The following is a 15,419-nucleotide window of genomic DNA, read 5'->3' as shown; positions in this document are numbered from 1 at the left end:
GTTGACCCTACTCATACATATGTAAATACACAAAAACACAAACATTATCTCCCCACATGTCTTCTTGAGGGTTATTTATTTGGCAGGATGTTTAATCCTTTCTAGCCACGTGTCACAGCAAGACTGGATTTTTCTTGACTAGCGGTGTACAGGGGTGCACATGTACCCGGTGCTCCTCATTCTTAGAAGGTTTGGAGTTTAGCTTGAGCTAAGTCTAGTAGGTTGGACATCAGCTAGGTTCCTGCTTATTACATGTGGAAGTTTGAGGGCTAATCCTCCTCAAAGACTCACATAGCAAGTGCCTATTTTGCCTGGGAGAGTCCCATATCCCTAGCAGGTGCTTGGTCTGCCTATCTTTCTCTGCAACAACTTCAAGTCGCAAGATGTGAGGCTGAAGCTCTTTCTTGTGGAATGATCCATGAAGGTGGCATTAGCTCCAGAAGAGCTATGCTTCAGGACCTGTCTAATGGGCAGGCCTGTGTTGTCCAGTGGTCCCTCAGGCAGATAGGTATCTTCAAAGATATCAGTAGGGAAATTGACACTAGGGCATCAAAAAGGGCTGCTCTAAACAATGGGGTAGGAGCTCAGGAAGGAGCACAGTGTCCTCACACAAAGAGAGGCACAGGAAAAAGTTGTTGTGTGATAAGCCCACCAAGTCTGATATGGTGCCAAGCATGAGCAGAAAGGAGCAAACTGTCGTGCAACTCACTCTGTTCATACTGGGTCTGGTAGTGGAAGCACCCATGTCAACTCCAGCATCAGGAGAACAGATTCAGACTATACCAGGGACATTCTTGGTGCTGAGATGCCCAACAGCAGCAGTCACTTTCATGGTTTGATTATAATCAGTTTCACTTTCTCCCTTACTTGCACTACTACACTGAGGCAATGTTTAATTCATAAAAAAAATTCTTATCAGAATAAAAAAAAATGCAAGCATTGCTATTGATCTAAAGTGTGTTGGTTTTTTTTAAAAACACTATTTTCGTAAACTGGATTTTGGGCTTAAATTAATTCAGTAATATTCTTTTAAAATAACTTCACTTTCTCTCCACAATTTGGTGTCAGACTGTGCCACACAACATAGACTAGTGCTCTGTTCCATGGTGACGATTCCTAAAAGACTGTGTAATCTTTTGTGATCAGTCTCTTCCCAGAGCAGTGCAATTTTGTGATGGAAAGAGCCTTAATCAGGATATTAATCAAAATATTCATGTAGTAGATGTCTGTTAGAAAAAACTCCATTCTTATCCCATTCATTCCAATTTTTCTTTTTCTTTTGTAAATTAAGACTTCTAAATTAGAAACTTGATATTATTTTAAAAAGAGGCTAGATGTCAGAATTTTTTATGCCAAATACAGGTGGATGAAGATGAAGGTGTTGAAGAGCAGAATAAATCCAAGATAGGGAGAAAGAAGGCAGCATATGCTGGGGGTCTAGTCTTGGATCCGAAAGTGGGTAAGATTTGGCAATTTTACTGCTCATAACAGTGTATCAGGTCATAAATGTGAAGGTTAGCTCCAGCTAAACTAAAATGCTGTTACATTGCTGTTTGTTCAAAAAGTTTCAAAGCAAAAGGCAGAGAAAATCCCCAAGCCCCTTGTATATGAAAGGAAAAAAATTCAGAATAATGATTATTAGAAAGGCCAGAATCTTGAGAAGGTGGGGGGAGGGAGAGAAGCAATGTAGCACAACTTTCTTGTAAGGATATAGATGCAGAAGTAACTTTATATATGTGCTTTCCATTTTGGGAACAAACAGGAAAAAAAGCTCAATTTTGTTTGCCAGTAGAGTAGTATATCTTTCATGCAGCATCAGGGAGAAATTAGGGTTTTTTGTGTTTAGATTGTGTATAGCATATTTTGCTAATGGATGCTTAAGGTTTTCTTAGTTTCTCCTATATATGGTGATAACTGTACAAAAGCATCCTACAGTAATACAGAAGCTATCTGTTTAACCCTGGCAAGTTAAGAGGGGTTAGATCGTTCCACTTCTGACATTCATTAATCACTGGCTAATAGCACATCTGAACCTTTTCTTAGGACTGTTGTTTGGACACATCACATAGTGCACTGGTCTCTGAATCCAAGCTGCTTCTCAAGTTTGTAAAGAGCACAGTGTAGACTGGCAACACTCAGCTTAGTCTGGGTTCAGCCATGTAATATGTGAGTGGGGGTCACTTCTTTTCCGGCAAAAACTTACGACACTCACGGCCCTCTCCCAAATCTCCCCACTTCATTGTGTGAAGTCTTCTCCTCCCCCACCACAGATGCATCCATATTAGTCACATTCATTGTTTATAGTTACAGAATTGGGCCCTGAAACTCAATGGAAATCTTTCATTTGGCTTTAATGGGAGTTGGATCAGGTACCTAGTGGGGATGAATAATTATATGGATCCTCACACTGTATTTTTATTTCAGGTTTTTATGACACATTTATTTTGCTTCTGGACTTCAACAGCTTGTACCCTTCAATTATCCAGGAGTTCAACATATGTTTTACCACAGTGCAGAGAGAGTCATCAGATGCACAGAAGAGGGCAGAGGTTTGTGTGTGCTTTATTAATGTTCTGATTTGAGGTTCAAATCTTCAGTGTGTTTCATGTGAATTAAATTGTAACAGCATCCTGGCTGGAAACTGATCCTACATGCTTATCATTATCATCATCATTATTTTTACTTTTGGTAGCACTCACTGTGTGCTAGGTGATTTCCAAACCTGCAAGGAGGACAATCGTTGCTGTAAGGAAGAACGCAATCTAGGGAATTGTCTTTTTGCTTCCAAGTTCCTTGAATGTGCTATCTGTATCTATTGCATCTACTTCCTTTCAATAATACTCATCATGCTTGCACCCCTGGCATGTTGTTCCATTCCTTATCCTCTCCCGTACAAGAGGATTTATGGAGGGCTTAGTCAATCCTGTCTCTCCTTCCTCTACAACTTCTTTTTTCTGCTGCTAAATCCCTTTTCTGTGCCCTGTCATCTCTCATCCAAACTAATGAAACGTGTTTTTTTTCCCTCATCCCTGGCCTCCTTGCATTTCCTCTTGCATCTGTACAAAAGCACTACAGAAATAAACTTCCTGTCTTGCCATTCTATCCTCCTCCCATGGGCTTCTTCTTGTCTTCACACTTCGGGTTCATGCTTCTAATCCTTCTCCCCTTTTAGTCACTCCACCACTCCACCTGTATCTACATCTGTTTTAATTTCTTCCTACAGTTCCTTGCAAGCTGCTTTTCTAAACTTGCCTTTTGTTTTCTCCTTCTGTGCTCATCTTTGCATATTTCCATATCAGTCCTTTTATGCTTGGAACTCCCTCCTTCCGTTCAGCTGAACAAACACTCTCCTTATTCATGTTTCTCCTTATAAAACATTTCTTCTATGAAACCTTTCAATTGCAATTTACCAGATGAGGTTGGGGGAAATCCATACAGCTGTAAGATTGGACCTTCACTTGGTGTTTTATGTCTCTGAAGTGTATTGGCTGTCTGATGCAAAATGTATGCTCCATGGGGCATACTTCATTTTACAGTCCTGAACACCAAAAATGTTTAACTGGAGAATATGAATTGACTGGAGCCACCAGGGTTGTTTGACTGTCTTTGTGGTACTAAGTACTTGAGCTCCAGACTAACAGTATGCCTCTTCAGTTGGATTCAATGATGGAATATACAGTGTGTCAATTCAGGAAGCCTGTTCTGTGCCTGCTGTATTTGGGGGGGTGCAGGTAAAATGGATTGATTCAAATCAAAGCTATTTAAATCACAAATTTTTACTAATGATTTTAAATCATCAATTTTAACTAAAAAGTACAAATGCAAAACATGATTATCTTCCTAAAATAAGGTTGATTCTCATTGGTTGGTAACCATTAAAACATTGATTTGCAACTAAATATATCCTTCACGCTTCATTTGGTCCTTCTTTTTGCAATCAGGAGGATACACTATATATCTATATACAGTTATTTAAGCAGTTATATAGCTTAACTTGCATTTATTCACATGCTTAATTTTTATATTTGTATTACTTTAGAAAATGGTGAATCATGCATTTCTTATTTACTTGGTGCTTAACTTTTTACATGTGATCTGGGTGAAATTCTATTTAGGTGGCAATTCAGATTCAGTTAAAAATTCACAAAATCAGCATTTTAGTTTTTCTTTTTTAAAAAATAAATAAAACTACCTTAAATGTGCTGGATACATAAGAAAAAAGCTGATTTAAAACAGTTTTGCATTTAAAACCATGTCCTTCAAGATTTTACAACTAGGAGATCTGATCTTCTCACACCTAGGACTTATCTGCACAGCATCGGCGAAGCATGCCAGAGTGGGTGTAATTTGTAAAGGTCTAATATGTTGTGGTCTAACTGCCCCACGTCGGCCCTGCTGACGTGCGCTAAAAAGTACCTAGTTCACGTTAATGGACTATGTTAACATGAACTTGGCACCTTCTGGAACACAACAGCAGAGTGTACCCAGGGCAGTTAGAGTGCTTTACAAATTGCACCCCTTTGGTGCACTTTGTTGGTGCTCTATAGACAAGCCCTTGGTTTTTATTCAGAGATTGGAAGAAGAAAACAAGCTTTTCTGCTTTTTCAATTCCCAGTTGGTTTCTTAAATTTGAGTGAGCTAGTTGTTGAATTGAACTAGTTGAATAAACTGAAATGAAGAAAAAAATTCTATTTGCACCCACAGAAGACGCTATGCTGTCAAAAGCTGGTTTAATACTTCAATAAACTGCTTAGCCAGTGACTTCAACCAGTTCAGTGGTGTGACTTTCTTTAAAACTTGCCAGCAAACACAGATTGTTTTTGGTTTTTATTGTAAATCATTTTAATGGACTATAATAAATTTAGGCTCTGACATGGGTTGTTAGTGTCAGATTTAATTTTCAGTAGGTTCATTTTTTAAGACTAAACCTGAATTTAATTTAAATTAAAAACTCATTTTTTTCTAAATTGTTCATTTTTTATCCACCCTGGCTGAGGGTGACTCTTGGTTGTCTTTTAGATCAGGATGAACTGTTAAATCAAACAACATAACATTTCTGAATGGTCCATCTTCAGCAATATCTTTTTAATTTCCTGGCTGTCGACATTTAGATATTTTTCTTTCTCCTTTTGTGGTGATAATTATACATAAGTGTCCTTTGTTAACATAGAAACTTTTGGTTAATTCTTCTCAAGTTAATAAGGACTGTATCGTTCCACTTCTGACACTTTTGTTTCATAGGCTAATGCCTGATTAATTGAAGCCTATGAAAGTGGTTGTAGTTTTGCCACCATGTTCACATGCAGGCACAGTTCCAAAGTTGGAATCCTTTAAGGTTTATATCTGTACAATTATGTACATCTCTTAATTTGGAGTGTTTGGATCCAAAGAAAATCCATGGGCATATAGCAGAAAGTATTTGTAAATATGTAAACCACTGCACAGTAGGTACCCCGCCCCTATGAGGCCAATAACGACGAGAAGTTTGTTGGTAAAGGCTGTCCTTGACTTTACATATTGGTCTGTAACTTGCAAAGCCAGGCAGTGTTTTCTTAATTATAAATCCCTGAAACGGTAAGAGTGCTTTTTTCCCTGATAGGTGTATTCGGAAACTTCAGGTAAATGGGAATGGGATGGCAGTGGAATGGGTTACCTAGAGAGGTGGTGGAATCTCCTTCCTTAGAGGTTTTTAAGGTCAGGCTTGACAAAGCCCTGGCTGGGATGATTTAGTTGGGGTTGGTCCTGCTTTGAGCAGGGGGTTGGATTAGATGATCTCCTGAGGTCCCTTCCAATCCTGATATTCTATTTTCTGATTTAAATACATTCTTTTGGCTCTTAGCTGTAAACAATAATATATATAAAACTGCTCTTTTCTGAAAAGTGTTTGCAAAGGCCCCCACTGTTTGTGATCGTTTTTGTCCCTGCTCTAATTTCATATTAGCAGTATTGCCTGAGAACACAATTTTTAAACAAATATCCATCCCCTTTCAAAGCTCAAAGGAATAACATTGAAAATAAAGTGTATTTTTGTGCTTAAATTCCAAATGTGGACACAGTTATCACACTGAAATTGAGGTGTAAAATGATGTATGTGTCTTTCTGATATTCTTTATTTATTAAAAATGTATGCGCTTGGAAAGGGGAGAGGAATCACTTGTGGGAGTTCTCATTATGGCTTGTATTGGCAAAGCATTCAAGTTAGAATAACTCCCTTTGTACACAGCTTAAATGAGAAGCCATGTTGCTTGTCATAGAATCATAGAATCATAGAATATCAGAGTTGGAAGGGACCTCAAGAGGTCATCTAGTCCAACCCCCTGCTCAAAGCAGGACCAATTCCCAGCTAAATCATCCCAGCCAGGGCTTTGTCAAGCCGGGCCTTAAAAACCTCCAAGGAAGGAGACTCCACCACCTCCCTAGGTAACGCATTCCAGTGTTTCACCACCCTCCTAGTGAAATAGTTTTTCCTGATATCCAACCTGGACCTCCCCCACTGCAACTTGAGACCATTGCTCCTTGTTCTGTCATCTGCCACCACTGAGAACAGCCGAGCTCCATCCTCTTTGGAACCCCCCTTCAGGTAGTTGAAGGCTGCTGTCAAATCCCCCCTCATTCTTCTCTTCTGGAGACTAAACAATCCCAGTTCTCTCAGCCTCTCCTCATAAGTCATGTGCTCCAGACCCCTAATCATTTTTGTTGCTCTCCGCTGGACTCTTTCCAATTTTTCCACATCCTTCTTGTAGTGTGGGGCCCAAAACTGGACACAGTATTCCAGATGAGGCCTCACCAATGTCATTGTCCTTCTTTCAGAAGCAAATTCTGAGGTGGTGTGAGAATCAGGAAGGCAATATCATACAAAATAACATAATGCTCATAACCATTTCCAATAACATTTAAATATGAAAGTCAAAAATTACTCACCTGAGAAGCAACATGTGAAATAGTCACCCCTCCAGATGCTGCCTTCCAAGCTTCACACTTAATATTATCTAACTCTTTCACCTGGAGATTTAGGGCTTGTTTATGCAAACGGTACATGGCAAGCTGGGATGTAAATCTAGCTTGCACTAATCTGCTGTTCACGAATTATCTGTCTGGATCCTGCTCCTGTGTCAAAGTGAAGTAGATCAAAGTGCGCTATGGAACTTTTAGGGTGCAGCAGCAGGATTCACATGAACAGTTAGTGCGTGGCAAGCTAGTGTGAGGTAGATTTACACCCCACCTTGGCAAAAACTAAGTTTTCTTATAGACAAGCCCATAGTCTGTCTTTCCTTCAAATAGAATTGGTATCTGAAATGCTTGTCCCTACGGCTCTGAAACAATTCATTTTTAACCTGTCTTCTTGCAGTGGTGCTTACATACCCCAGAAGGCTTTGGTTTCTGTTCCTAGTGTGACATCTGAGAGCCAAGTCTTTTGGGGTGCATTAGAAGAGTTGCTAGTGTACTGGCAGTGAATAGACAAAAATAGACTTGCAAATTCTGGGTGTACTAGTGGTTCTGCAGCACCAAATTAATACAGCTGAAAGGCATGAAAACCACCTTCACTTCTGCCGTCTTGAACTGTGAGTGCAGTTCCCTTTTTACTCTGCAGAAATAAATAAACTAACTTTTTCACGTCCTTCTTGCTTGTTAATAGAGTAAAATCTACTTTTAAAGCAAATATTTGATAAACTAAATGATCATTTGACAGGATGGAGTACAAGAAGAAATTCCAGAACTACCAGATCCATCTCTAGAAATGGGAATTTTGCCTAAAGAGATCAGAAAGCTGGTGGAGAGAAGGCGACAAGTCAAGCAATTGATGAAACAGCCGGATTTAAATCCTGACCTCTATTTACAGGTGTGTCTTATGGAAGAGCTCCTCTGCCTTCACTATACCTTATTTAAGTCCATTGGTCAGACCACAGAAAAGGAGTGATTACTTTAATATTAAATGGAGGTTAGAAACAAATTGTAAGATGCTCACTTGTGGTTTAGAGAGGTGATAGATGTCAGAAATAGCTGTGAGTACTTGATAATATTGCATTCAACTTCTGTTTGGTGGTTATGGTGATTAATGTACTGGTTATATTCCTTTTCAGTATGATATCAGGCAGAAGGCTTTGAAGCTTACAGCTAATAGCATGTATGGCTGTCTGGGGTTTTCCTACAGTAGATTCTATGCCAAGCCTTTGGCTGCTTTGGTGACACACAAAGGGAGAGAGGTGAGTCATTAAATAGCTTTTTAAAACGGACAAGTTTGATGAATAAAAACCTTGATTTCATTCTTCTTTCTTTATGAAGTCTGTATTATTCTGTCTGTCTTCCCATCAGAACAAATGTTGCTTTTTTTGTTATTTTTAAAAACTGAGCAACCTAGCCACCGCATTTAACCTTACATAAAACAGTATGAAAATATTTGGTTAGGAAATAAAATTTCAAGCTTCCAAGAGGTTATTGTGAATGGTTGGTGTGAGTGAGGCTAAAGTTTTAGTATCCTGGGGAAATATCTTGTATTTAAGATTCAGACACTTATTGTGCCAACTTCTTAAGTGAACTACAAGACAAATACAGTTTTGAACAAATTTATACCTGAATTAGTCTGCAGTCCATGAGTTCCACATGCTTTTTTTTATATTCTCGCTAGTCATACAAGACCTCTACCTCATTTTGGTTTGTTTGACCTTTTTAATACTCCTATGTCTCTCTCTCTTTTTTAATAGGAAAGAAAGGTTTGCTTGCACATAGCTATTTAAAAAGGCCTGAGTTTTTCAGAATGAGCTATGTTTCATACCTATATATAATTATGGTAGAAACTGATGAAACTTACTATATCTTCTGTATTCTAGAGAGATCTGTGATAGGAAGGGTAGGCAGTAAATAGGTAAGGAGAAATGATAATGTTTTAATAAGTTATTTTTCCACAGACCTAGACTCAGTTCATTCTTTTAAAAAAAAACTCTTTTAATCATTCTTTGTGGTTAATGCTGCAATACCATAGCTAGAAAGGAGAGTGTCTTAAACCATTTGATGTGTTAACCTCTTGGTACCTAGGTTTTCGCCAGCCACTTAATGCTAATATAAATTGCATTACTGTTAGTAGCAGGAGCTGTGGGCTGTCTGTATCAAGAGGTTAATGAGAAAAAATAATTTCAGGAAAAGTCCTAGGGATCTAATTTAAAGTAACATATAAGATTTTTTTGAAATGTGATTAAATGGTATTTCTTATGATTATGCACCTGATGATACATGCATAGGTAAACAAGATGATATGAAATATCTCCAGGGAATGTATCTTGAATAGATGTAGGTCAGATTTTGAAATGCTACATTTTACTGTGTTGTCAAACCATCCTGTAGTTGAGGGCTGCACACTAAATATATTTGCAGAAAGATTCGGCGTGAAAAAAAACACAAACAAGGCTGGAAATTCATATAGTGTAAAGTACTGGAAAGCTGTCAATATTATTAACTTTTATTAATAGTATTTTGGTGAGATTGGGTTTAGCTGTGAGGACATATTAGAAGTAGGTTGGACCACGCAAGAGTGTTGTGCTGGCTAAAAACTCAAGGATCACACATTATTCTTTAAAAACTGTTTGAAATCATGTTGATGGGGCAGCAGTTACCTCGTATGCACACTTGGATTTAATGGCAAAAGAATTTCATGTGATGTGACAGAAATTCCTTCTATGAAGGGCAACATAGCTGTGCACATGAGAGGTGCAGCACATACACCAGGGATCGCAACCGTCGGCACGTGGCCCATCAGGGTAATCCGCTGGCGGGCTGTGAGACATTTTGTTTACGTTGCCCATCTGCAGGCCTGGGCCGCCCCCCCCAGCTCCCAGTGGCTGCGGTTTGCTGTTCCCGGCCAATGGGCCTTGTGCCGAAGGTTGCTGACCCCTGACATACACCATCAACGGAATCTCTGATTCAGATCCCATCTGACACAACTGTAATGACATGTTGGACACTCAGTACAGACTGGTACAACTGCAGGCATGTATAGGTTAGCTTTCAGTGGGGAAATTTGGGCAGCATGAATTTCATGCGTGTGATTCCAACAAATAAAATGTAATTTGTAAAGTGACTAGTGTAGTAATTGTAGTGGTTGTTCACTAGATGGCGATAGATACCTTGAGATCATTAAACAATTAAGACTTTCAATCTTGTCAATAAATGACTGTGACCATCCTTGAGTACACATCCTTTTAAATTGATCTTCTATGATTTTTAGTTTGTTTTTATGATATAGAATATCTATGGGGGTTGTTTCCATTTTAATCTGAAATATTGCCTAGTATCTCAAACCTATTTGTACAAGTTTTATATATTCTGTAAGAAGAAAAATACTTTCCGAAAAGGGAGAAAACGTATGAACACTGCCAAGTCAAATTTGGCCTTAAATGTTTATAAGCACAAGTGTGTGTTTGCTGAAACTGAAGAGCAGTAGATATATTTTACAGGAATTATTTTTATAATCCAATGGGATTTAAAAAAACAACAATGGATTCTCTGCAGTATTTGCCATCCAAATGGGATGTTGTTGGGTTGGATCGTAGTACAGTGGTTCTGAAACTTTTACATAATGTGAACAAACCTTAATGAGTTTCATGGGCTACTTCTCTCGTGGGGACTACAGCAGTTGCTTGCATGGAAAAGTAATAGGAGAGTTTTTAATGTAATTTTAGCTGTCCTGTAATGTAATTTAGCAACTGGAAACAAGGAGAGGCAGTACCACATGATCAACCATCTCTCTGCAGACCAGTGACAGTAAGTATAAGGTCACTTTTTTTTCCAGCCTTTTTGACACATAGCCTTCCAGTGAAGAGTCAGATGTGTTTTGGCTTCTGTATTCACAAGTCCCTGGGAAGAAGGCTGTTTCTTGTGGGACAACAGAAGAGTTGCCAAGCTGCTGTCTGGGGCCAACTTGGTTGCCATTGACTGTGACCCCAGATCAGTGATCTTTCCACATAGTGGCATCTCCTCCAGGACATTGTTCTTTACTGTTCCAATCAGTTCCCCAAATGACCCACCTTCTTGGCCGGAAAACTGGACCACAGAGGGGCAAAATTACTCTTCTTTCTTCCACCACAACTTATAGATAAGTTACAGAATTCATGTTGCAGTACATTAAGTGAAAGGATGAAGTTTGCCAGTCAGGTTAATTTCAAATTTTCTATTCAGATTTTTAAATTAATTCTTTAGTGATAATTTGCCCAAATTCCAAGGCGCTGGTAGTCAAAGGGAGAGAAGATAGCATCTGCTTGTCACTTCCTTCTGCGAAAGGAAGCTGGGGAGGAGGGGCAAGGGAAAGAAGAGAAAGTGAAATCAAAAAGCCCAAATAAGTTAATTGAAAAATAAAACAAAGGGAAGCAGGCATAGTACCTTACCTACTCTCTTCCTTTTCTGTCCCCTTTCTCTGAGCTCTGGCAGCAGGGAAATATAGGCTTCATTCCATTTCTCCTTGAGCATTGTTCAGCTGGGGAAGGTGATCAACATCTGTTGTTGCGTTCTGGGCCTCTGATCTATCTACATGTTTTGCCAGAGCTGATCTGAATGGGGCAGTTTGTCAGGCCTCCTTCCCCAAAATGTAGTGGGGGAGAGAGGGAAACAGATCCTCTTAAAATCTCATTAGTAGCTGCCTTTTTGGATGCCTTTGTGGATGCCATTCACACTCCCACTAGAGCTTTGACATCCAGTATGATTTTTGTGGAGGCATGCGACCTAGATACTTGAAGGCCCAAGCAGAAGAGTTCTTAGCTGATTCTAAATATTCAGGTGTTCTACAAAAGTGGTGCTTTATGAGTTAGAGAAATTGAAGAATTTCTTGCCATCCATCAGATGTTGTAGGAGGGGCTATAGATCCTAGTTCAAAAGACAGCAGTCCTTTTGTGGTGCTTTTCTCCTTGAGATGCCACATAAGAGGAAGATGCAACAGACCTCAAATTTTTCAACAAAAACCTAAGGATGTTCAAGATGGACAACTTTTGAAATTCTGTCTGGTATCTCAAGGGTTTTTTTCTTTTGAGCTGAAGGAGGCTGTCTCTATATGTGCATACATTTTTCACACATGACATTTTTTATAATTTATATATACTCATGACCATTTCCAGTACAAAGCTCTATCCTTCAGAGCCTCCTCTAGAGTTTCAGTATCCTGCTGGACAAGTAAGAGTCAGTTCTTCAAGTTCTGCTCCTTATGTGTATTCCACATGTGGGTATGCATGAACCTGAGTCCAGTGATGCCACAAGCAGTGTCTGTTGGCCCACACATGCGCAGTGGATCTCCTCATGCTTCAGAGCGACGGTATAAGAAGCTGTGCATGTTAACACCCTCTCAGTTCCTTCTTACCCCTGCATGGTCTGAGTCAGAATCCAGTGTCCTCTTTAGCTTCAGCATTTCAGAAAATCTGTAAATAAGATTGTAAATAGTTTTAAGACCAACTGAACTAAGCTAAAGAATAACTATTTACAATCTTATTTACAGGTTTTCTGAAATGCTGAAGCCAGAGAGGACACTGGATCCTATGTCCAGACTCTTGGGCTTCAAAAATTGCATTTCCTGCCCTAGATCCTTCGCTGTCAGAGATAAACACTGACTCTCCCTCTACTGCCTGGGTAAGACGCACATTTTGGCCCTATGCAGCATTTGTTGCTAATTTCCACCAATGAGCTTTGCCTTAGAAAACATTTAATGGAGAAGATCTCTCATTTAACAGACTCTCTGATCTGGGCCAGGAAGACTCCACTGTACATTGGCCTCACCAAAGGAGCAGCTCTCCTCTGAGCATGTGCCCAAAGACTTCCTCAAGGGCTTCCCATAAGAGTAAGGGACACTCTCTCATAGATGCAAGGACAGATCCACATCTAGGACTGTCCATAAAAGATGCACTCCTTCCCCAAGCCTATCGAGTCGGTCGAGCCCTTACACATAGATTTCTAAGTAACTGGCTCTGCAGAAAACCCCCAGGGTGGAGAGTAAGGTGTGTAGGAAGAAGGATCCGCTGGTTCCGTTGGTGACTCTGGTACTGAAGCACAAGGACCATCATTTCCTGTAGGTGCTGGAACTAGGGGTGCTGGGGCTGTGGCAGCACCCCCTGGCTTAAAGCTGACCCCTCCTTCATCTCCACAGTCCGAATAAAGCCTGGACAGGTGATCTAGGACTTATGAACATGACCTGCCTAGGCGACCAATGATCTCCCAGGCCATGGGGTCCCCCTCCAATAGTTGGCCCCTCTTTCTGGCCCTATTGGGGTCCCATAGGATCCCTATTCCAGACATCTGGGACCACCCAGGAGCCTTTTCACTCCTCCTCCTTGTGCGAACAACTGGTTCTGTCAGTGTAGGAGGAAAAGGATGATATTCAACTAGAAGCACAGATACCAATAGTTCAGTCGGAAATCGCCTCTCTTCCCTGGATGAGGCACCCCCACCAGAAGACCATAGACAATACCAGGACTTCACTACGAAGTGTGGCTAGTGATCTCCAGATATCTCTGGAGGAAGTCCAAGACCCAAACCATCGACTGTGGGACATTTTGCAGCCTCAATGCCCAAGTAAGGTGGCTTTCACAATTAATGAGGCCATATTGGAACCAGTGAGATTGGTCTGGCACATCCCAGCATCCTACGCTCTCACACCTAAGGCAGCAGAGAAATGCTATTTTGGTCTGGCAAAGGGAGCTGAATTCCTGTTCTCCCATCCTGCTCCCAAATCCCTGGTGGTGCAGGCCGCTACAGAATATAATAGATCTCAGTACCTCAGGGATGTCCCATCAGGCAAGGGCTTGAAGAGACTGGATCTCCTGGGGAGAAAGGTTTTCTCCTCTGTGCACTTGCCAATTACCAGGCCCAGATAGCCAAGTATGACTTTAATAACTACTTCAGGCTGGGGGCTTTTCAGGACAAACTTTCCTTTGAGGACAGAGCCCAGTTCCTCTCCCTTCTAGAGGAGGATCGCGAAAATGGCTTTTGTGGCTGCAGTTGATGTGGCAGATACAGCATCCAGAAGCTTGGCCACTGGTATTGCTATGAGAGGAATTTGTGGTTGCAATCCTCGGTCTTCTCCAGGGAGGTGCAGAATATTATCCAACACCTTCCCTTTGACGAGTCCAGCCTCTTTAATGAGAAACTGACTCTTCACTCATTAAAGGACTCAAGGTCTACTATCAGCTCCCTGGGGATTTATACACTGGCCGCAAGGAGAAAGCGTCAGACCTATAAATCAAGACCACTTCCTCCTCCTCTTCATCCATTCTACTACCAGCATCCTGCCAAGTCTCCCTGCAAGAGACCTAAAACTCAGTGTTCCCACTTTTCAACCCCCTGTACCATCACAATTGTGACCCATTCCCAGCTCACGACTAGGAGCTACTTTTGACGTTTTACTCAAGACCTGCTCACCAATTCTCTGTTGCCACCTGCCCTTTCTATCGTCTTTGGAGGCTGTCTTATTTTGTTTGCCCACAAGTGGGAGCTAATCGCAATGGACAGTTGGGTCTCGGAGATTATCCTTCAGGGATACTCCATAGAGTTCATCTTTTTCCCTCCCCACAAATTGCTTTCTCGGCCCCTTTTATGGGACAACTCTCATGAAGCAAGTCTTCAAAAGGAAGTAGAATCCCTATTGCACCAACAGGCAATAGAGTGTATCCCACCTCATATCAAGGAAGAGGGTTCTATTAATCATATTTCCTAGTCTTCCCCTTCCCCCCCCCCCCCCCCCCCAAAAGATGGAGAGTGGAGACCCATTCGGGACCTTTGGTAACTCAATATCTTCATTTAGAAGTTGAAATCGAGGATGGTCATGTTGGCATCAATCTCCTCTCTTCAAGAAGGGATGTGTTTTGTGGCTCTTGACAGGAAGGACATGTTTTCATATAGAAAGTAACCTCTTCCACAAAAGGTTCCTACGATTTATGGTGGGCTGGGAGCATTCCAATTTCACGTACTCCCCTTCAGACTAGTGACAGCACCAAGTTTTTCCATGGTGATGGCCCAGATAAGTAATCAGGGTTACACAGTCTTTCCATACCTTCATGACTGGCTCCTGGGTTGGCTATTTAATATCTCATTCAAAGCCTCACACCCCTGGGGGTCTGTATGAACAGAGAAAAGTCCATTTTATCCCCCACAAGGGCAATAAACTTTATCACAGCAATGTTGGGTTCTGTTTCTGCAAGAGCCTTCCTCCTCATGGAAAGGTTTCAGACAATGTGGAACCCTAATTTTTTTCATTTCACACAGACTAAGCACTACAGTTCGGATGTGCCCATTGCTGCTAGGTCATATGGCAGCGTGTAAGTATGTGACACTGTTTGCCAGGCTTCATCTGTGTTGCTTCCAGGCCTGGCTCAATTTGGTTTGCTTGCCCAACAAATACCATATCAACTCCAGGGTGACTGTCCCCACCAGGATCATCGTCATCTTTGGTT

General features: G+C 40.9%; 1 protein-coding gene and 1 non-coding gene across 3 annotated transcripts in view; both read left to right on the top strand.

Annotated features, from left to right (window-relative positions):
• The window catches only part of POLA1 (DNA polymerase alpha 1, catalytic subunit), a 332,559-nt gene that overhangs the window by 61,038 nt on the left and 256,102 nt on the right, over nucleotides 1–15,419 (top strand). For both annotated transcript variants that reach the window (XM_054005937.1, XM_054005938.1), the window contains exons 23-26: nucleotides 1,363–1,459; nucleotides 2,425–2,549; nucleotides 7,691–7,840; nucleotides 8,082–8,204. In XM_054005937.1, coding sequence (XP_053861912.1) covers nucleotides 1,363–1,459; nucleotides 2,425–2,549; nucleotides 7,691–7,840; nucleotides 8,082–8,204 — 495 coding nt within the window. The remainder of the gene's footprint in view (nucleotides 1–1,362; nucleotides 1,460–2,424; nucleotides 2,550–7,690; nucleotides 7,841–8,081; nucleotides 8,205–15,419) is intronic.
• LOC128830744 (small Cajal body-specific RNA 24) lies at nucleotides 1,871–2,003 on the top strand. Its single transcript, XR_008443684.1, has one exon. It is a non-coding gene; the product is annotated as a small Cajal body-specific RNA 24 (non-coding RNA).

This window comes from Malaclemys terrapin, chromosome 1 (genome assembly GCF_027887155.1).
Source record: "Malaclemys terrapin pileata isolate rMalTer1 chromosome 1, rMalTer1.hap1, whole genome shotgun sequence".
In the NCBI taxonomy this organism is placed as follows: domain Eukaryota; kingdom Metazoa; phylum Chordata; order Testudines; family Emydidae; genus Malaclemys; species Malaclemys terrapin.
Note: the sequence above shows the minus strand (reverse complement) of the source record. Positions and strands in the feature narration are given on the sequence as shown.